The sequence below is a fragment of the Lagopus leucura genome, unplaced genomic scaffold (genome assembly GCF_019238085.1).
Source record: "Lagopus leucura isolate 7727_CA_CO unplaced genomic scaffold, USGS_WTPT01 Super-Scaffold_100004, whole genome shotgun sequence".
Lineage (NCBI taxonomy): Eukaryota > Metazoa > Chordata > Aves > Galliformes > Phasianidae > Lagopus > Lagopus leucura.
The window spans coordinates 40,642,769-40,664,093 of NW_024962264.1; the positions used below are offsets into that span (position 1 = coordinate 40,642,769).

Sequence of the window (21,325 nt, forward strand, 5' to 3'; positions counted from 1 at the left end):
TGATTTTCTTTTACGAAAGTGAACAGCACTTTAATCCAGTCCCTGTGCTTACACTGAACACCTATCACAAGTTAATGAAGATTAAAAAAATCCAGAATATACACTTATATATAAATGAGAAAAAGTATCTAATGGTCAAGAAAAAGGCCAAGTAACAGCATTCTGCAATATTTGAAGACAAGACATACCTTTCCCATAAGAAAGATTTAAAGCAACTTGACAAATGAACGGGTAATAAGGCTGTACAAAGATGCAATTCAGTATCAATAGTGCCCAGTTATTTTCTCATTTCAGCTTTCTTTATTCCTTGATCTAGGTCCTCTAGTAAGTCCTTCAATTAGAGTTTAATCTTTGAGTAATGACTTTTCTATATCTGCTAACGTGTTGAGTTTTACTCCTTATCTTCCTCCCCCCCTAATTTTTTCAAGAGAACACCACATATTTTAAGATTTTCTTACAAGCAAATACATTTGCTTAACAGAACAAATGAGAAAAATCTCCCTTATGCTCTTAGAGGTGACTTTACTTCCTTCGAGAAGCTAAGCAATGCTTACGAACTTATCTGACAGATTTCCTACAAATTATTTCACCTAGGATGACAAAACTAAAGCTTCCAAAGTTTCCATTTTTAAAAACGAAACAGTTTTATTTCCATTGCAATAACTATCTGCATTATTGCAGCTGAACCCATTCCACTTCCAGGCAGTAGTCTTCGCTCACAGACAAATGTAATTGCCTTTGAAAGCAAAGCCAGTGCTTTCTGGGTTCACAGAACAGTTTGAATAGCATAGTGTCAATTAAATGTATTATTAGCAAGTGAAATGGATTTTTAATTTAGATTTATAAAATAAAGATTGTTCTTCATTTTCAAGTCTCCATTTCAGTGCTGCTTTACAGAATTCTCTGCACAAAAAAAATGGTACTTACAGTCCTCTGCCTCTGGTAGTGACGACAGAGACATTTTCATTTTTTTTGTTGTGGTTAGTGTTGTTTTTTCAAAATCTTCAAAATAGTCCACATTTTCCTGGTTTATTTTACCAGGAGCCCATGTAACTCTCCTTCTTCTCTTGGCCTTTAAAGGGGAGAAAAACAAAACAAAAGAATTCACAGAAAATAAAATTGAATCACTAAATGGAGATTAGTCTACTGTTCCAACAGTCCTGCATCCTAACCAGCTGCTTATTTTTTCTGCAGTTTCTTTAAAATTGAACTACAGCTTGACAGTTTGAAAGCAAAGCTCTTTGCTGCCTGCTCACTGCAAAGCAGCATTGAAGTATTAGAAATTTACTCCTTCAAAACCCATGTGAAAATTGCCTAGACTATCATTTATACTTATATTAAAAGCAAAGGTTAAGGACTGCTAAACTGAAGCTTTTTTCATTTTCACTATAATTCTGTGCATTTGTATTAATTTTTGACAAGTATTTCAGAAGTAAAGAAAGATCTAGGAAGTCTGTGCTTACTTTAGCATTCTGTTTCGAGGAAAATGAGGCAGAAGTCACCAGCATCTCAGTTAAGTTTCGTATCCTATCCTCCTGCACTTTCTGAAGAGAATTCTTTTCTTTCAACAGGTGAGCCAGCTGATCTTTTTCCATTGCATGAATCTGAGTCTTCATAGACACCTTCCATAGAAACAATAATAAAATTTAATGATGTTAAGTGCATCACCTGAAACAGTAGTTTATAAAGAATTACCAGGATTGAGAACTAACAGCATGTACATATATTCCTTTAAGTCTAAAAGAGTTGTCTCTAATCTTTGACAAAAACTGACAACAGTCTACAGTTTCTCAGGAGACTTAGTATTTGAGAGGTTAAAATAGCAAAACAAATCAGCTAGACTCTAAAGACTTAAAAATTCATTATTAAAAAAAAAATCCTTAATATAAAAAAAAGTAACAGTTTTAGGATGACCTTTTGTATAATTGATGAATATACAGATGTTATAATTAAGAAATACACAAGAGAATTTGGCTAAGCAGATTATTGCACCAAAAAGAATAGATAAAGGGCTTACCCTTATCTTGGACTTGCTGGAAAACTCCAAAAGGAGGGATCTCCAGAAGAGATCCTTCCCCACTCTAGCCAGCTCTTAAATGGGTCTAGGAGGGGTGGAGCCTGGCTCCACCCCTTCCAGCAGCACAGGTGAATTGCCTTCAGCTGTGCTCCTGTGCCTGACTCATTGCTTGCCTCAGGTGATCAATCAGAGGTTCAGGCCTTGATTCAGCAGTTCCCATACACCTTTCCACAGTGACAGAAGCCCAAAACTCTTCAACTACAACTGTTAAATAACATGCTTCTCTAATGTATGTTAGTTCTTAAAACTTTAGGTATTGATAATTCATTCTGTAGTAAAGAGACTGTGTTGCAGTGGCTATTTGACAACCTAATCATAAGTTGTGATATGTAGATATTTGTTAATATTCATGTAATTTTCCAACAAATATTTCTATGTTTAATCTAAATACTTTCCTGACTTCTCAGTATCTCAAAATATAACAAGCAAATCCTTAGGTAGCAGTTTTTACTGCAAACTAATTTTTTAGGGAAAAACACTGACATTTTTAAAATGTTCCTCTGGCTTCCCTCAGTCCCAAAAAATAAAGTATCTTTGGATGAGTTATGTAATCAAAACAATATGTGCCAAATTGTGATTTTTTTTTTTCCCCATGCTTTATATTTTACAATCTAGTCTCTTACAACACTTGCAAGATTCTCATCAGCAAAATACTATCTTTTTTGGACAAAGTTGAACTTGAGCTTGGTGTTTGGTGGGAAGTTGCTACTGTCCACTTCCAAAATGGATGTTCAGCCTATATGTGATATAGATGTTGCCAGTGATCTTACACAGTTGCAGCTTATTGCAGCTTTGGCTGAACATCAAGTAGAACGGGGGAAACAAAACTTCATTTGGAACTTTTAATTGTAATACATGATTTAATTGGTCTCGATTCTAGAAAAATGTTTTAGAATGGATACCAGTACGCATGAGTAAAAGCGCATACATTTTAGACACTATACACTACATGCTCTGTGTATGCTACACTTTATATATACATACTATAAAAAGAAACATAAATGTGTATGTATAAACACGTGTACATTTATATATATATATTATAATAAATGCACTAGAATTCATACTTCCTCCAGTTGCTTTTTCAAATCTAGAATTTCTTTGCGATATCTCTTCAGCAGGGCATCATCATCAAGCACTTCATTGACTTTTGGAGTGTTCTTCATTCTTTTGGCTGTATTGGCAAACTGGAAGAGCAACCATATTCTCTCATGTACAACAGTTAAATAAATCAAAAGTGTAATTCTCTCATTTTTCCCCAAAAGCGTTAAATAAAGTAGTTGACTGATAAAGAAAAAACACATTTAACCAAAATTACATCTAATGATTTTTAATTAATATAAAGCTCATCACTATGTTCAATTACTCTCTGTTCTTGTAGAAGCTGTCTAAAATGTTAAAGACTTGCAGTCAAAAGGAAAACAAGAGAAAACAGAATTTATCTACTGCCACTGAGGCAGGAGAGAAAGCTTCATTTCAACTGCTAAAAGGCTTCAAGCTAGCCAGTCTAGCATAACAAAGTGAATGGGAAGAGACACAGAGTACAGACTAGATGTACTTCATGCCCCAAGTGAACAGAGGGCCTTTTGAAGATTCAAGCAACTGAACACCCCCATCCACTACATTTTTCCCCCAAGCCATCAGTATTTAGTCTAATCAGGATAATGCTTAAAAACAGGCAAGAACGTTTACCTGGAGCGTGCTGAGCGTCTCATCAAAAGAAACAGGAGTTACTGTGCAAATAATAACTGTCTTCGCATTTCCTCCAAGGGAGTTCTGCAAAATTCGAGTCAGCTTGCTGTCTCTGTAATTTATGAAACTGGTAGGAAAGTGAGAATAAAGAAAATGAAGAAATATATGATATTACTATACAGAAAAGCAAATACATGTTCTAAAAGTGACAGATCATTTGAAAGAGTAATCAATCCCAAATACAATTTTAATAAATTAGAGTTCTTTATGTATGATCTATTAATGATTGATGTCTAACACAGGTATGTCAACAGAACAGCTTACCCGGATGGGTCATCACAAAGTTTTTTGATAACTTGTCCCAGAATGAACAAGCTCCGGTTTATATTGCAGCCTTCCTTCAGTCGGACGCCTAGGCATTACACAATGCTTTAGTTGAAAAACAACAACTACACATTTTCAGCAATTTTTTCTGTAGCATTATACTGAGAGGGACAGTGCCAAAGTTAAATAACAAGTACCACACCACACAGTGACCCACGAGTAGCCAGCATTAAGTTCTCTAGAATAGTCAAGATGAATCAAAGTAGTCATCTATGAGAAATTAGCATTAATAATCTTTAATCTGTAGGCAGGGCCATAGAAACAAACTGTTTGCAAAGTTCCTATCATATTTAGACAGAATCATATTTTGATGATACATGATACAAAAACATCTAGTAGAATCTAAATATAACAAACCAGGTTTCAATACAGCTTCCTGGTTAGTTATTCTTTACTAAGAGAGAATGTTAACCTGTGTTATTCTCATAATACTTTTTATTTTAATTTAAAAAAAAGTTACAGGCATTTTTGTGCTTCATGCTGTCATTTAAATTAAGCTTGATTGTTAACAGAGCCATTTAGTTTACAGCTCTGAATTTAACAGTCCCTATAAGCTTCTAAGGATTTCTTTACTGCAAAATATTAATCTTCACTCTTTTAGTCCAATCTATCACCGTTGCTGGATCTGCTACTCTAGAAAAGCCATATTAGTACTGAATTGTTCACCCTGCATAGAATTTCCAGTATTTCCCTGTGCAGATCCTGCCTGCCAAGTAGAATAGATAGTATTTATAAATATCAGCACATACATCATTTCCTCTCCATCATAGGCTCTAATTAAAGGTTAGATAACAGAAATGGTCATCAGAAGAGCATCATCTAACACTCACCCTCGGATCCTGTTTGACTAGCTCTTTCACTACCTGCCAGATCTACCAAATTCTGCAAATAAAATGTATCATAGGTTAGTTCTAGGTGCAATTTACTCTAAAGATTTTCTTACATCTATGAATTCTTAGCACAGACTTAAACTAAAATTACTCTTCAGAAGAAACAAACACACACTAAGTGCTCTTATCACTGGAAATAACCTGCAGCTCCATAAAACATCAACCACCACTTTCAATGTGCTTAACAATACAAAACAAGATTGTGTGAATTCTATTAATGCTACTCCGAATGGTATTTCATCCTTGCAGTGCAGCTTCCCCTACCCTTGCTAAAAGGCAAAGATCATTTCTCAATACAGAGGTGTTAACTACAAATTCAAGCCTTAAGAAGCTGAATCAGTTGTCTTTCTCCTTCACTGCCATTCTGAGGATAGTGAAAGTAGAAATTAGAGGTCAGAAGAAAAAACTTCACTCTGAATATGGTTCAAAATTGACTACAACTTCATAGCATCCCACAAGGACTTGGCTGAGCAAGTAGTCATCGATTTTAATGGCTTCTGTTTCAGAAGTGTAAAGTACTGTACTAACTTCACCAAGCAGTAGTAGAACAAAAAGGCCAGAGTCGTCTCTCCTCCACTTCCTCCCGTTAATAGAGGCTATTACACAATCATATGCAACAGCAATACAGGAGATGGAGTGGTGGAAGCATAGGTTCACTAGCAATGAAGAGATGGGAAAAAAAGTGGGCAATAGCTCATTCAGATATTACACATAAGAATTCCTTTGGTGGGAGGATATCCTCCAGATAACACACATGGAATCTCCCTCTACACAGATGAGAAACATGACACACACATAAGAAATGTTTGATAGAAATTAACAACAAGACATGCTAATAATGTCATTATAAAATAACATTCTTCTTACATACAAACTGCAACTGTAAACTCTCTACTTAAATACCAATTTAACAACATCTTACCAAATGGGACACCATCACTGCTCCATCACAGTTTGCATTTGCAGGATCACTCCGTTCTCTGCTTTCAATTATCTAGAAAAAGAGGGAAACAATAAGTTACTGTCATTTAAAGTAATAAAAAACCCAGCATTCTCATAGTGAAATTTTTACCATTCTGAAGATGGTGTGAGAACGGCTGCTGTGTTCGTTCATTTTTGTTTCTCCGTAGTGGCGATTTTCTGTCAAAAACCAATATTGAAATACTTCTGTTTATATTCAAAAAAACTTTCTGAATAAGATTTTGAAGAGACATCCATGATTCTATGCAATTTAATGCTTTTCTAGAATATCAGCTGGCTTTGGCTAAACAACTTACTTTCTCCTTTCCTGATCCATTCCATAACTTGTTCGGGAGAAACAACCACCTCTTCAATCAGGTCTTCGACATATGTATTTCTCTTAAAAAACAATGACAACAACGACAAAAAAAACAGTAATAAATAATTTACTGAACTCTAAAATTCACATAAATAAGACTTATTATTGTACTTTTAAAAGTTAACAACTTGAATGACTTTTTTCTTTAATTTTCCTTCAAACGCAAGAAATGAAAATTTAGACTTACATTAGAACTATTACTTTCAAAGGAGGAAAAAAAATATCTAAAAAGCATCCTAAAAATTAAATTAGTAAGGGAAATTCCCTAAGAAAAGGTACAGAAAAAGATTTACCTTAATGCTACAAGGTCATAATTGTACAGTTAATAAAAATGAATTCTCCCCAGACTCCAAAAACATTGGTCAATTTAGGTGATCAAAATAAATAAGCAAATAAATAAATAAACATCCAGTTTGTTTGCTGCAAAGCTTAGCATAGAGAAACAAAGGATGGCATTTATGTAATTTATTTTTTCCTATGGTTTATCTTCCCAAATATGTTCTATGATTTTATCTAATGATTACAAGTAGAATAAAAGTGTTTTGATTTTGTAGATCATATAGCGATGCTATTAAAGCAATTCTGTGCATCTTTTTGAAGACTTCTATAACATTGAGATAGGGGATCAATATAGTTTCTGTAGTTCCACTAATCAGACAACTCTCAAGTATTCAATAAATTTTTATTAAATAAAAATATATTCTCTTGGAAAGCTTAAAGAATAAGTCTACATTTATGAACATGTATTCAGCTAAGCCAGCAACAAGAAGCTCAGCTTCACTGTTGTTATTCTATTACATCAACTGCCCTTCTGCTAACTTTGAAGACAATTACACAGTTTGATATGGAAACATTTTTTTTTTTTTTTTTTTTACTAGATGCCTCTGAAAGCTTTTTTTCCCCCTAGTACCTGCAAATACAAGTGCTATGCTACATAACAATCCCTCGCATTAACATCGCATCTACTTACATTAACATCTTCACGAATTCCTAGAGGCTTTTTTTTCCTTATATTGCAAAGCAGATCTGTGATGGTCTCGTTGTAGATTTCCATGTAGGAAACTCTTAATAAGAATTCTCTATCTGGAATCTAATGATCACAGGAAGAAAAAATAAAAATCAAATCAGCCTACAGAATGAATAGCTTTTAATGCAAGTATTCTAAACTCAAAATTATATACTTGGATATCATTTCACAAACTTATTTCCACTATACCCTTTCCACACAAGCACCTACAAATACAGATCTCTTCCAAGCTGCATTAACAATGTATCATCTTCAGTAAGCTATAAAAGCAAGTTTTCACACAGCTCTAAGGAAGCATGGCAATCAGTCTCTCACTTAGTTATCTTTTCCATATTAAATCCACTCCCATTTATGCTCTCTTCTTTCTACGTACCTTGACTTCACTCTCTTATTACTTGGATTTTCTTTGCTGCTGCTGCTTCTTTCGCTACCTCCACAGTAAAGAACACTAGGATGAAGGCTGCACAGTGGATTACAGCACCATGGAAGGTTTTCTTGGCTTAGAGTCTATTTTTGTTGATTCTAAAATACTCTGCACCTCACAGGAACAGATGACATGATGACATATCACATAACTGACATATCACATAACTGATACAATAACCTGAGACCCTCAAGGCAGAAGTATTCTGCAAACAATGTTCTAATTTATACCTTCTCCTTATACCTAATTGCATTGCAATTATTTTTATTATTTATTATTAATTCTGCAACATTGCAGAATTTAGGCCCTTGGGGTGCTGCATTAGTTGCACAGAAGTCTTCCCAATACACAAGCGATGACGTAATACACAGTCATTAATCTGAAGATATGCTTTATAATACACCAATCCAGCTGGATTTCACGCATGTCTGTACAGATGATAACTACACTAACGTTGGACAAAAGCCAGATGTATCAAAGCTACTGCTCTTTCTCAGAAAGACCAACAGAGTTGCACACTTGAAGTTCAGTGTTCAGGATAGCCGTCTCTAGTGGATTCAAATTATCAAGAAAACTTAAGCAACAGTTTCATAATATGAAGTCAGTTTCTTGCACACTGTTTCTGACATTCTCTTATCAGTCTGCTGTTCCATTCCCCGGCACAGAGGGCTTCAGCATCTTATGTTTATATGGCACAGTCCTAGGGAATTCTTTCTAGTATGGTTCCAGCCCATGTTCTACCAAAATTCACAGACTAGGAACTATTAAAATTGGCTAATCTGCCTGTGATTCTTTTGAACACCTGAAATAAATAAATTCTTTTTCATATTCTTCATGCTTTGAAAAATCAAGTCCATCATATTGCTAATTTTTGGAGAAAGTTTTAAAATAGCAGAGTAAATAACGAAGTTCCACATTACCTCGTCTATGCTGGTAATTCAAGTTTAGCGAGAACTGTTTTGTTATTGACGTGATTCCAGCTACGATGTTATTTTTAACTAATCACATCTCTGCAAGCTTAGCAAAACAACTGCAACATAGAGCCCAAATACAGTTTGTTTCCTTCATAAGTTCCTTAATACTAAAACTCATTTCTCTATAACATTCAGATATATTACTAGCCCTTTCAGTTATTTCAGTTTCACAGACACTCACCTCGCAAATAATTTTGAAGACGTGTTGAATTGCCTTAGGAATAATGCCCAGAGAATCTTTGTTTCCCATCATTGTGTATGTCTTCCCTGAGGCAGTTTGTCCATAGGCAAAGATTGTGCCTAGGAAGATGGTTACATTTTGTTGATTATTTAGAAGTTACATTACAAACAGGAGTTTAGTTCAATTTTAAGACTTACCATTGTAACCTTGCACAGCTGATTGTATAATTGGCACAGCTACATCTTCATATACTTGCTGAGTGTTGTCGCAAGAGTGAAAGACACGATCTTAAAAAAAAAAAAGAAAGCACGTTAGTGTACTGCACTGCAAGTCAAAAACAAGCTGTCATCTTACTCGGGAATACTGACTTCAAATCAAACATCAAATGTAGTTGTTACAACACTGCTATGACAGACTTTTAAAGAAGAAAAAAACGTTAAACTCAGAACCAAAAGAGGCATGATGAACAGACAGTGGAGAAGTCAAAGAAACCAAAAATGACAGTTAAACAGACACTCTGTTTAATCCTAACAACTGTTAAGACTACTTTATCAAGATTGTAAGCCAGACAGGCTACAAGACCTCTAACAAAGGGTATGCCTATTAAACCTCTAGCTTGGGAAAAAAATGTTTGTAGTGGCCAGATAAACACTAACAAATGCAGTGAATCCACTGGAAAATGCTAGAAGTGAAGCATTTCCTGGGCTCTAATTCCCATGCTGTCCTACATGTTCTGGGCTGCCTTTCTGTGACTGGAATGCCAGCATGCTACTGAGTTCATCTTCCTGTGTACTGTCATACAAAACGAATCCAGCTCATGTGCTCCAAAAACACTTGGTTTTCGCTAGTACGAGTCAGAACTCAGAAAGCAAAATTCATCGGGAATTTGGCTTTAAAAGTGCATTCCTGGACCAGCCTACAACAAAGTTGTGCGTGCCTCAGAGGTACATTTTCATAACTGTGAGAAGTTGGGAGTTGGAGAACTACAGAGCTGCAAAAGCTGAGGCAATTGCTGTTAACGTACATTCCAGTCAGATTAACGAAGGTATATATAAGCACTGAAGCTAATTATATAATTAACTTCAAATAATAAATAAAATAATAACATAGGCTGGTTTAGCAATAGGGATCAATACATTAGTTTAAGGACCAATGTAATTAGCAAAAGGAATCAATGCATACTAGTTTTAAACTTTCCATTTCAGCTTTGCTTCGTTGTTTCCTTCAATGACAACCTTGTTTCCTTTAATGACTCTGCTTCACGAGAAGCACTGGAGACATAATAGACTACTTTTATCTTCACATTCACAAGGTGCAAGGACTTTTTCCTCAGATTTCCCATATATTGTTTTGGGCTATAGTGTACTAACAGAGCTGCTCATTACAACCTAACAAGCAATGGAAATTTGCCAACCCGGGGAAGAACAACAAGAGCCCAACAAAAAGTCACCGTGATGAAGATGATGATGGAAAATGAGGAGGAAGTAATCAGTCTAAGACCACCATAGGCCCCCACCATGCACACCCAGCAGGACATTAGCACGTATTAATGAGTTCTCAGAAAAGAACACACATGCATATTGATGTATCACATATCTATGCCTTAATTGCTTAAATGTAGAAGCTGAACTCCGAGATAGCGTTCTTGATTTGTCAATTGCCTGGTATACATCATAAGGATAAGGAAACGCCAGATGACAATTGCTTTCGCATTCTTACCATAGCTGAAGACTTTTGTACCATTCACTTCCGAAACGGCATTGCCCTCGCTTTTCCAGTAGAGCGATGCTTTGTCTTCTAGAGTGCTTTCCCTAAAGGAAAGGACGCCCCGTTAACCGCACAGGTGACGCTGCGGCTTTGCCCACCCGCCGCGGCCGCCACTCCCGTCAGGCCCCCCAGCCCGGTCCACCCCCCGGGGCCGCGCACAGTGCCGCCGCCAGCCTCCCCCCTCAGACCCGCTACCCGGACAGGCGCTCACCTGGCGATGAGCGGCCGTACGCGCACGCAGACCGTCACGGCCCCCTCGTCCGCCATCCCCGCGGTAGCCAGGCAAAAGGCTGCGCTCACAGGAAGACGCGCGCCGCTCCCACAGCTCTCCCCCCGCGCCCCGCAAACTGAAGAGGCGGCGCCGCAACCGCTGTCCGAATTTGAACTGCTCCCGCGGCCGCTTCCTATTGGTCCGCGCTGCGCAGGCGCCTCGGCGGAGCGGCCACTCCGCAACCGCTGCCGGGAGGGGAGAAAGGGAAAGCGGGGCGAGGTGCGGATGGCGGCACAGCCTGTGGAGCGCTCAGCGGCAGCGATGGTGCCGGCCCAGGTCCGGGAGCTGTGCGGCGCAGTGAGGCGCGCTGAGTTGTGTGGTTTCACCCATAGACTGGACGTCCTTCTGTGACCGAAGGAGCAGCAGTGAGGAGTGAGCAGAGATCAGAAAAAGAAGTACGTTCCACTCACGTTCAACAGCAAGTACTTTGCAGTTGCTTTATTACACTAATAAACTAACGTTTAAACTTTTAAAACGTTTTTGTCCTCTGTATTTTAATCATCCTCCTATTAAACTAGCGTTTGAATTTTTGAAGCATTTTTTCTCCCTCTATTTTAATCATCCTCCTCCTCTTCACCATCCTCAAATTCTTCCTCCTCCTCTTCCTCCTCTCCTTCCATGCCTTCTAGAGCTTTTTGTTCCTGTGCTGCCTTGAAAGCCAGCTCCTCTTGCACCGTGGGGTCTGTGGCCTCCCTGATCTCCGGCCCATCGGGGTACTCAGGCTGCACAGGTGGAGGCAGTGCAGGTGTATGGTTTCCCAGGCTGTATTTGTGCCCCCAGCCAAAGTAGATATTCCCGAATTTCCTGAGAAAGAAAAGTGAAAGATCACACAAACTCTCCCCAGCAGAACATCAGCTGTGATAATTCACAGGCTTCCTTACTCTGCTGTGCACACAGTCGCTGTGGTGCAGGTTCCCTATAAGAGGTATGTTTACAAAAAGCCATCTCTAATAACCGTTGATGAATTCACTAATCCAGTTCTGAAAGATGCAGACCTATTAGAGCAGGTCCAGAGAACACCTATGAAAGTGGTCAGAGGGCTGGAACACATCTGCAGAGGAAGGCTGAGGGAGCTGGTGGTTCATATTGGAGAATGTGCCAGGGAGACCTTGCTGTGGCCTTTCAGTACTTAAAGGGGGCTTATAAGAAAGATGGACAGAGACTTTTTACAAGGACATCTAACAATACAATCAGCAATAATAGTTTTTAACTGAAGCAGGGTAGACTTAGATTTAAGGAAGAAATTCTTCATTCTAAGGGCAGTGAGGCACTGGAACAGGCTGCCCAGAGAGGCTCTGTCTGCTCCATGCTAAGAGCTGTTCAAAGCCATGTTGGATAGGGCTTTGGGCACCTGGTCTAGTGGAAGGTATCCCTGCCCATGGCAGGTTGGTTAGAAATGAGTGATCTCTGGAGGTCCCTTCCAACCCAAATCATTCTGTGATTCTATACCTTCCACTTAAAAATCTCCCAGTGCTAAAACAATGCTTGCTATTCTGTCACTTCTCTATTTTGCAGTGTGACTTTCACTTCACTTTAGTAACATAGATCCATTTCTCCAATTCCAGTGCCTATTTAAAAGTTCCCACTCTTAGTTAACTGCACTGTGTATAGTGGAAACTAATGGAACTAAGAACTACAGATTTAAGATTTTTTTATAAAAAGCATTGCAGACTCAGGAACACAGGTTTTAAATTGAGGACCGCAGCCAAATATTAACTGGATATTTACACCCATTTGCTTTATGGTAGTATTTCCAGTGATTCCTCATTTTTGCTTTTGAACATGCACTGTTGCTATTAAGCTGTATTTTCCAGTCTCAGGATTAGTTACAATTCAGTCAGTAAATTAATGGTAAACCAGATTTGACTTCAATAGATACGTATGTGTTCAGCGTGTAGAATTTGTGTTGTAACTGTGTCAACTGACTACTCACGCGCCACATGCAAAAGCATATGCTCCAGGCCATCGGTTCGACCGAAGGATTGCAACAGCATATTGAGGGGTCAGCTTTGGAGAAAGTGAAGCTGTCCAAGCAGGGATGTTTTGAATTCCTGGAGACAGTCAAACACACAATCTGTGAATAAATTGGCTTAAGAACCACTGCATTTAAGACTGAGCGACAAGGCTGTTACAGAATTCATGCAGTATTAAATTAAGATGCACATTAGACGATCTAAGTCACAATTAATATAGGCACTGTATTCAGACAGGTCATTTGCATGGGAAGGTATCTCATGGATGCCAGCAGCCACACACAGAAAATACCATGTTCCTGAAATGCAGTAGTACTCACTGCTGTTTCTTTTGTCAAATATCGTTTAATGCTGATGGATAAATTGAATTCGTATTTTACTCTGATCAAAGAATGGAGAGCAGGAAAATAATTTGCTACTGCTATAATCTAATATTCAGGTTTGCGTATTGCCATGATTTGCTGCAGTTAACATGCTACAGAATATAAATTCTCACTAATATATCTATACATGTGTGTACACATTTATTTACATATGCACCTGCTTTTTTGTCTATAAAGATAATGGAAAGATATCTGAATGTATTTAATATGTAAGCTGTCTTGAGCTTGGAGTAGCCTGACATGTCTGAGGAATTTTTTCTTTATTCTCACCAAGACTGTTAGCTAGAAACCCCAGAGATTACAGTTTTAATGTTGGTACTGGTAACCATTTTGCATTTGATTCATTCTGCAAAAGAATAATGGCAAATTACATCATTCCACAAAGCACCAGAGGCCTGTCACTTCAAATGTTTACTACCTGAATGCTAGCATTTCCAGGGACTTGCTATCAAAAACTTTGTGCTCCCTGAAGAATACCTTCATCTTCAGAGAGTGGAGTGAGAAGAGGAGGTCCTATTTCTTGCTGTAGTTCATCTGGCACCTCATCCTTCTCCTCCTCCTCCTCTTCACCTTCTTCTTCCTCTGTTTTTTGTAAAGGGTTAAACCAAACACAGCGACCCTACCATCAACAAGGAAGAATCATAAATACATGCAGCAATCAGCGAAAGAAGCCAGCTTAAGTAAGTGGTTCAGACACACATACACAAGAGGGAGTGGGGGAGAAAAGAAGGACTATATATTCCACAACTGAGATATTGTAGGCAGACTGTTGTCTCTCTATCCCTCATTCATTACTTATCCCTGCTTACCATTTCAGAATAATCTCATACTTCTCTCATGAGCTTTCTGTTATTTTGTTGTATTTGATTCTTTTAACAATCCATGCTGATGATAGATGCTGGACTTCAGCAAGAAAACAAAAATCCTGTTCTTACTGAGATTGTATCTTAAAGCACGCATTTGTTTCAATATTCATTTTGTGAAGGGATATTAACTTGTTGCTGGCCTTATTGGTTACAGCCATGCTGACATTATCCATCTCTTCCCAATCAGGAGGTGTGAAGATGCACAGAAGGTGCACAGAACATCCTTTCCCTCTACACCTGAGCTCAAGTCCAAAAAAGTTCCTGAAATGTGTGTGCAAATTCCTACCTATCTCTATCCTTCTTGTGCAGACCTGTATGCTCTTTTCCAGTTGAACCCTTAAAAACACAGAAGGCCCAAGAAACACCACTGCATGACATAAGCGTTTATACCAAATTGTCCTTAAGTTTGGAGTGAACAGCAGCTCAAGAATACAGGAAGCTAGTACTACAGAATGAATGGTATCTGAGGTCAGGTGAAATTTGTGAGCACATACCTGCTTTAAAATACTCGGTACATGGTGTACCCATGTAGACAGAGACTCCACCATTTCAAATGCAGAAAGAGGTTCAAAATCAGGGTTTTCTTCATAGTCATCTCTTCCTCCTCCCCCTTCTTCATCTTCATCTCCTTCTTCCTCTGCAAACCGGTAATATCCAAGGGGACTCACATGAGTTCCTGCTGAGATCCGAGCTATCTGTGCACGCAGGTAATTGGCTTCATTTCCAGGGAAAGGAGGGAAGCTCACAATGGGAGCATCAAGCCTACCAGTGAAAAACTTCCTGATTTTCCTGGCACAGACAATCTGTGCTGGTGTCACTGGAGGCAACTTCACCCAGGGCTCGCCTGGCTCATTACAAACAAAGTAGACATATTTATTAGCCCCAGTTCCATTTTCTTCTTTTGGAATGACAGGTGGGGGCTTATAGGTAGACTTTGGTGGTTCACTTGTTTCTTTTTCCTCATCTTCATCTTCGACCAAATCCATTCTTTTATCTCCTTCGTCAATAATCTCTTCCTCTTCTGTTTCCTCCTCCTCTTCCCCCTCACGGTACTGAACTTCAGCTATAATATAGTTCTTCTCCCGGCCCAGAATTCTGCCCCAGAAGCGACAGGTCTGGATTGGCTGAACACTAACAAGTTTTTTAAGGGCAAGAAATATGAGATAGGTTTCATCTCTGCTCAAGCCAATTCCACCCTGTTCAAAATAAAAGGCTGTTTCCATCATGTTAGGTAGAGGAGTCCCTCCCTAGTAAACAAAATCATGAGTTAGAATGAAGAATAATAGCAGTATCTATTTGAAAGACTGAACAAAATATCCACTGAAAGTCATACTTCACTCTCTCAAAGTACTTTGCAGGCATTCATTTATTACATCTTTCACTATTGTTTAGAAAAATTAAAAATGCCACAATAAGGATAAAGAATGCAGATAAACGACAGCTTTTAGAATACAAGATCTCAAATTTCAAACTCACTATTAACTATTGCAAAATAAGCAAAGTCAGGATTCTCACAAAGGATCTTCAAGAAGACTTCATTGCTTATGCATGTTAACTATATGAGAGGCCTTGACAACCAGAAACAAAACTACTATCTTTCTTCGTATTTGTGAAAGATGCATTTGGGGAGAACAGAAAATGTATTTTATACATTTAGACACCAGGTCAACGCTGTTTATCTGAAATTAACGTTGCCCTTTTTAATACCTTGTCATAAAGCTCCCTGTATTATTAAGAGGGAATTTCATAAGACTAGTATGAAATATTGGCTCCTGCTCTTACTGAAGTCAGTAATGCTCTGGCTGGCTTGTGGGATGCAGAACTAGGCCAATAACAAAGATTAAGAATTTACATTTGGTTTTTCATCCGTCTCTCATTTCATGGCAGTAGGTGGATAAGGATTGTAAATTATTCACAGCAGGGAAGGGAGTTTAGTGGAAGTAATGCTGGTTTCGTATGGAATTTGTCTCATTATTACAGGTTTTATAGGTCAAAGCAAGATAGACAAGAGTATGAAAAATTCAAAGTTCCTTTCTGGAACACTGCACTTTTCTCCATTTTTTCTTTTACTATTGCATATTGCATATGATATATTGTTACTGTAAAATGAGTAATAGGCTATGGTAAAGATGCAAAAATGTATATTCAGTCGTTAGGATATGTATTCTGTGGTGGCAATTCATTTTAGTACATAGTGATAACTTCATATGAAAACCCACATTTGTTATCTTAACATCCCTTAGTTATTACAAGATTTCCCTTAGTTTTATTTTGGCTGCAAATACATTTGTATGTAAGCAACTGAAAACAGAATATTTCCCTGTTTAATGAAATGGCTTTTTTTTTTTTTTTTTTTTTTTTTTACATCAGTAGTTGTTCTTCTTGTAACCACATATTTTTTTTCTAATTGGAGAAGGAAGGACTGGAACCACAGTTGAAGCTGGAAGAATCACAAATTTTCCATTCTGTATTTTACCGTAGAAGCTGTGTGCAAAACTCTAAATCTGCACTAGAATAAACCCAGAAATATGGTTACCTTAGGTAAAGAAAAGTCAGGTTTAGGTAAAGTATTTGGATGGAATGTTCCAGCTTGAATTGGCACATGAGAGATACTTCCCTTCTGTTCATCATCTCTAGAACATCTATGATTTTAAAAGCTCAGGATGTTAGACTTACTACAGGAACAAAATTCCCAACTAAGTAACCAGTTGTGTTTTCTTCACAGCTAAACATAGGACCAGCTTGACTGTGAAAAGGGTGCAATTATTTCATGTGATCATGAGAGACAATACTATGAGAGAGACCATAACATCCCCCCTTTATCCTTTCCCTTCCCACCATCCTGCCACCCATCTCTCCAGTATATTTGGTGTCCTATTTTTTTCTAATAAACACTCACTAGCTCTTCTTCTCGTTCTTCATCTCCTCCATCTGACTTGAGGAACAAGTTTCTGCGCATTTCTGCAGATTCAAATGATGGAAGAATCTCATGTTCGTCTCGAAGAGTATCCATTTTTTTCTGAAACTGAGCTGCCTTCAAATCCTTGCTAATGTTCTCAAGTATGTCTACTGGATCTGTGGGCTGTTCATCCAGGATTTTTGTTAGCACATTAACAAGATGATCATATCTGTCATATAAATGAAGATAAAATTGGTCTACTATGCAAAAGACCTAGAATATTACATTTTTAATATTAAAAGTAGAAACGAATCACTTGTGTCTTCAAAGAAAAAAAAATGAATGAGCATCTAAAGATCAAAGAAAAAATGGAGCATTGCAGGAAATTAGACTTGAAACTAATCTGTTTGTATTGTCCAGTCTTCCATTTTTTTGTTTATCCCACACCTTTCTCGGGAATTACAGGAGAATTTAAACCTAATCTCATTCAAATCAATTTCCCTTTGTACTCTATAATTCCCCTTGGCTTTTTTTTTTTTTTTCTGAAAGATGGTGGACACACAAATATAACATAGTGATGAGATACTGCATCTGTAATTGTATGGGAACTGCTGAGTCACGGCCTGAACCTCTGATTGATCACCTGAGGTGAGCAATGAGTCAGGCACAGGAGCACAGGTGAAGGCAATTCACCTGTGCTGCTGGAAGGGGTGGAGCCAGGCTCCACCTCTCCTAGACCCATTTAAGAGCTGGCTACCAGTGGAGATGGATCTCTTCTGGAGATCTACCCTGCTGGTGTTTTGTGAGTGAGCCCAGGATAGGGGTAAGCCTTCTATTTATCCTCTTTTTGTTATCATAGTCTGCTTTGTTGAACTCTCTTGTTTATTTCATAATTATAGCGTCTTAATATTCATTGAGTATACAGTATTCGCCTATTCTATAGCCTCTGCTACCCCTTACCTTCTTAACAGATCCCTTTGCCCCTTCATCAATACTACTTTTATTTCCACTCCTACTTCCTTCCCCTTTCAATTTTGTTCTTTTTTCAGACTTACAAGTTCAGGCCAGATGTTACGCTGCTCTTCAGCAAATAGGCTTTTGCATTCTGACACGCCAGCATTCGGTGTTCAGGATCTGGTGTTTGATCATCATATGGACCGTAGCCTGGCTGATATAGTCCATAGCCTGGTTCATGTGGCAAATAAGGTCCATGCTCACGTTCATAGGCTTGGTAGCGATCACGTCCGCTGTGTGTCTGGTAGGCACTTCTTGGTTCCTGAGTTCCTAGTGGGTATGTCTGATACATGCTTACCTCCTGTGCCTGATGAGAGTCTTGTCCCAGTGTGTGTATCTGACTGAAGTTTATGTCTGGCACATGTTGCTTGTAAGAGCTTTCTTCTGCTCCCTGTGGGTGACAAAAATATTGCACTGGGGTCAGTGAATGATGTACTTGTCCAGGTGTACGAGCCTGGCCAGCAGTCCAGGTAGAGGTCCTAATAAGGTGCCTGTGACTGACTGCCACGCTTTCCCAGCTCTCCTGGCTGATCAGATCTAGGCCATACCTCCTGGTACTTGGAAGCTGCTCCCGGTTCTAACTGCTGAGGCTGGTAAGATTGTCCTCCGGGTTGAGAGTTCTCAGAAGGGCCCCCCTGGGGTAGCCGGGGGCTCTGTTCAGGCTCCCCACCAGGCTCGGCCATGGCCAGACGCCTCAGCAGCCCCTCAGCCTCGCTCACCGCCGAGGTGTAGCGGCAGCCGTTGCCAGGGCAGCCGTTGCCGGAAGGGGTGGGCCGGCCGCTGGCCTCTGCTCTCGGCAGGGGACTGACGTTTGTCCCCGCCGGCCGGCTCTGTGGAACGGCGGCCTTGAGGGAAAGCCGATGAAATCGCTGGAGCTCCTTCGGACGGTTAACCGGACAAGGGGAGGGCTTCCGCGCCTGCTGCCGTTCCCGCTAGGCGGGCGGTTCCCTCCGTTCAGCGGCTGCTCGAGCTGCTCTTCGCTCCTGTTCGTCTGCAGGGGGCTCCGGCCCGACTCCCTTCCCCTCTTCGTGACCCGTTGCGATTCGTGTTTGCAGAGTTTGTGGTGCAAAAGCCTCTCGCAGCTTCGGCTGAGAGCAAAAAAGTAGACCTTCCAAAGCTTACTTTTCCTTTTTAAACATGCCGTGTTCCCTTACCTTCACTGCACACAATAGAAAACGCTGTTTAATCTGCTGCATTCTAGTAGGGATACATCATACCATTGCTATTTGGCATCAAGCTTTTTCTTCTGGGACAAAAGCACACTGTAAAACTTGATGAACATTTAAAAAATTGCCTTTGCAGATCCAGGGAAATAAATCTAAACAAAATAAGAATGAAGGTAATACTGACAGAAGAGTTAAAAAAAAAAAAAAAAAAAAATTGCATCGTGTTTCTATGATTCCAGAAAGGGAAACAGTGTCCTAAAAATGCTAATTCTACTGCGTCTCTACGTGCAGAGTTGACCTTCGGGTCTTCGCAAGCAACGTGCCCACGGTCCCTGCGTTGCAGGTGCACTTGCAGAGCTTCCCCAACAGCTGCAGAGGGCGCTGCAGCACTGCAGGTTATTCGTGTGTTACTTCTGATGCTCTACCCGTATTTCTCATCTGGAGGAAAAACTTGATTTGTTGTTTAGCGTTACAGTTGGGAAGATTAACGCGGTGGAATGGAAGAAGGGATAAACAAGAAAGGAATGCTCGTTCATATCCAAAGATCTAGGCTCACACAGAAAAAACTTCACAAAGGAGGGATCTCCAGGAAGAGGTCCTTCCCCAGTGGCAGTCAGCCCTTAAATGGAGTCTAAAAGAGGAGCCAGGCTGCACCCCTTCCAGTCACACAGCTGAATCGCCTTCACCTGCGCTCCCATGGCTGACCCAGTCCTTGCCTCAGGTGATCAGTCAGTGATTCAGGCTGTGACTCAACAGTTCCCATACTCTTAGTAATTCATGTTTATAACATGTATAAAATTGCCTGTATACACATGATGTTCTGTGAAGCACCTGCCCAAGAGGACAAATACTTCATTTTTTCAATCTCCTAGAAAAAAAAAAGAATACTAGGATTACCTGCACTGTTTCATAATGTTACTCTTTGCCTTTGCTTTCATATAGGTTATAAAGTACACTATAGTATCAGGGTAGAGTGTACCTCACTTCATCCACGTGCTCTTTTATCAATGTGCTGTCATCATCTCTCATTGATGTGGAAAAGTAGCGAATGCATGTAATATTACTGCAAAATCTCACTCTGGTGAACACCATCAGTAGCATGTGTTAATTAGCTGAAATGTAACTAAAGTATCTATTAATATTTTCAGTTTCCAAAGGATATACGCTAATGATTTGTATTCCATTTGCTGTGGTCAGGTATCAATGGTCTCTCTTGTGCTGCAAATTCAAGCCATTTTTTTTCAGTAACACTTTTTTTTTTTTTAACTGAAATCTTGTTGGTTGCTTTGTTGCACTTCTATGCAGTTTCTTTGTTAAGTTCTGAAGTTGCTTGCACTAGCAAGTGAATTAGAATGGAACTTCTTATTACACACGGGAATCCTTCTGTGCTCTGTTAATATCTAAGCAAACATTTTTTGATTGAATTGGAAAACCCAGTTTCGGGGCCCACGTGTGTCTATCCTGAAGAATACTTCCAACTGATACTACAGATAAGTAGCACCTGTAACTTCTGAGGTGGCTCCTGGGTAGTGGGCAAGGCAGGTTTAACTGAATTCCACTCCATACTCAGAACCTGGGTGCTCCTGTTTTCAGTGCAGCTTGTTCCTATCAGCTGCTGCTGGGTCAGGTATAGCACCTTCCTGAGCAAGTTGGAAAATTAGTAGATTTTTGGGTTGCAAATCATGGTCAAGGCTGAAGAGCCCCTGAAGATGTGAAGTCTGGCTTTTTGTTTACTTTGTATTAATGAATTAAATACCAAATTCAATTTCTAGTAAAGATCTGTTCTTTTAAAATGTTGAATGAGCTACAGACACTTTCCTTCAACTGGAAGTCCTTCAGCACTCCTCCCTATGACAGGTGGCTCTATGGCCATAGCCTGAAATGGGCTTTCTTACATTAATTCCACGTTGTTTTGAGAATGTGGGACTGTGGGAGCTTCTTAATGCTGTCTGGTCCGGTCCCTTGTATCACGTGCAATTGCAGTAGCAAATCTCACCT

At 39.3% G+C, this 21,325-nt stretch overlaps 3 protein-coding genes across 12 annotated transcripts in view; 1 reads left to right on the top strand and 2 right to left on the bottom strand.

The window, feature by feature from the left end:
• CENPE (centromere protein E) overlaps positions 1–11,022 on the bottom strand; it is a 37,782-nt gene extending 26,760 nt beyond the window's left edge. Inside the window, exons 1-14 of the mRNA XM_042871103.1 lie at positions 10,967–11,022; positions 10,708–10,799; positions 9,186–9,275; positions 8,989–9,107; positions 7,353–7,472; positions 6,321–6,402; positions 6,116–6,183; positions 5,966–6,037; positions 4,984–5,035; positions 4,094–4,181; positions 3,770–3,896; positions 3,145–3,264; positions 1,464–1,622; positions 928–1,072 (exon numbers count right to left, since the gene is read on the bottom strand). Coding sequence (XP_042727037.1) covers positions 928–1,072; positions 1,464–1,622; positions 3,145–3,264; positions 3,770–3,896; positions 4,094–4,181; positions 4,984–5,035; positions 5,966–6,037; positions 6,116–6,183; positions 6,321–6,402; positions 7,353–7,472; positions 8,989–9,107; positions 9,186–9,275; positions 10,708–10,799; positions 10,967–11,022 — 1,390 coding nt within the window. The remainder of the gene's footprint in view (positions 1–927; positions 1,073–1,463; positions 1,623–3,144; positions 3,265–3,769; positions 3,897–4,093; positions 4,182–4,983; positions 5,036–5,965; positions 6,038–6,115; positions 6,184–6,320; positions 6,403–7,352; positions 7,473–8,988; positions 9,108–9,185; positions 9,276–10,707; positions 10,800–10,966) is intronic.
• A 234-nt stretch (positions 11,023–11,256) lies between these two features.
• The window catches only part of CUNH4orf47 (chromosome unknown C4orf47 homolog), a 94,255-nt gene continuing 84,186 nt past the window's right edge, over positions 11,257–21,325 (top strand). For 8 of the 10 annotated variants that reach the window (XM_042871319.1, XM_042871322.1, XM_042871320.1 and 5 more), the window contains exon 1: positions 11,257–11,421. The gene's annotated coding sequence lies outside the window, so the exon portion shown is untranslated. Of the gene's footprint in view, positions 11,422–14,050; positions 14,063–21,325 lie in introns of those variants that run through there. The other 2 variants (XM_042871321.1, XM_042871324.1) reach the window with 2 other exon arrangements.
• Positions 11,450–18,876, bottom strand: LOC122179967 (radial spoke head protein 6 homolog A-like). Its single transcript, XM_042871330.1, has 7 exons — positions 18,710–18,876; positions 18,203–18,552; positions 17,148–17,376; positions 14,743–15,495; positions 13,860–14,001; positions 12,960–13,077; positions 11,450–11,830 (listed from the first exon to the last, which is right to left on the bottom strand). Exons 1-7 carry the CDS (start codon positions 18,842–18,844, stop codon positions 11,581–11,583), a joined length of 1,977 nt encoding a protein of 658 aa, XP_042727264.1. The 5' UTR covers positions 18,845–18,876; the 3' UTR covers positions 11,450–11,580.

Bases quoted from the DNA above. Each gene is read 5' to 3' on its own strand.
- LOC122179967 (XM_042871330.1), bottom strand. From the start codon at position 18,844: ATGGCCGAGCCTGGTGGGGAGCCTGAACAGAGCCCCCGGCTACCCCAG. The intron at 17,377-18,202 runs GTAAGTCTGAAA...TTTATATGACAG, and splicing joins GTAACATCTGGCCTGAACTT to ATATGATCATCTTGTTAATG. The intron at 15,496-17,147 runs GTGAGTGTTTAT...TTTGTTTACTAG, and splicing joins AAGAACGAGAAGAAGAGCTA to GGAGGGACTCCTCTACCTAA.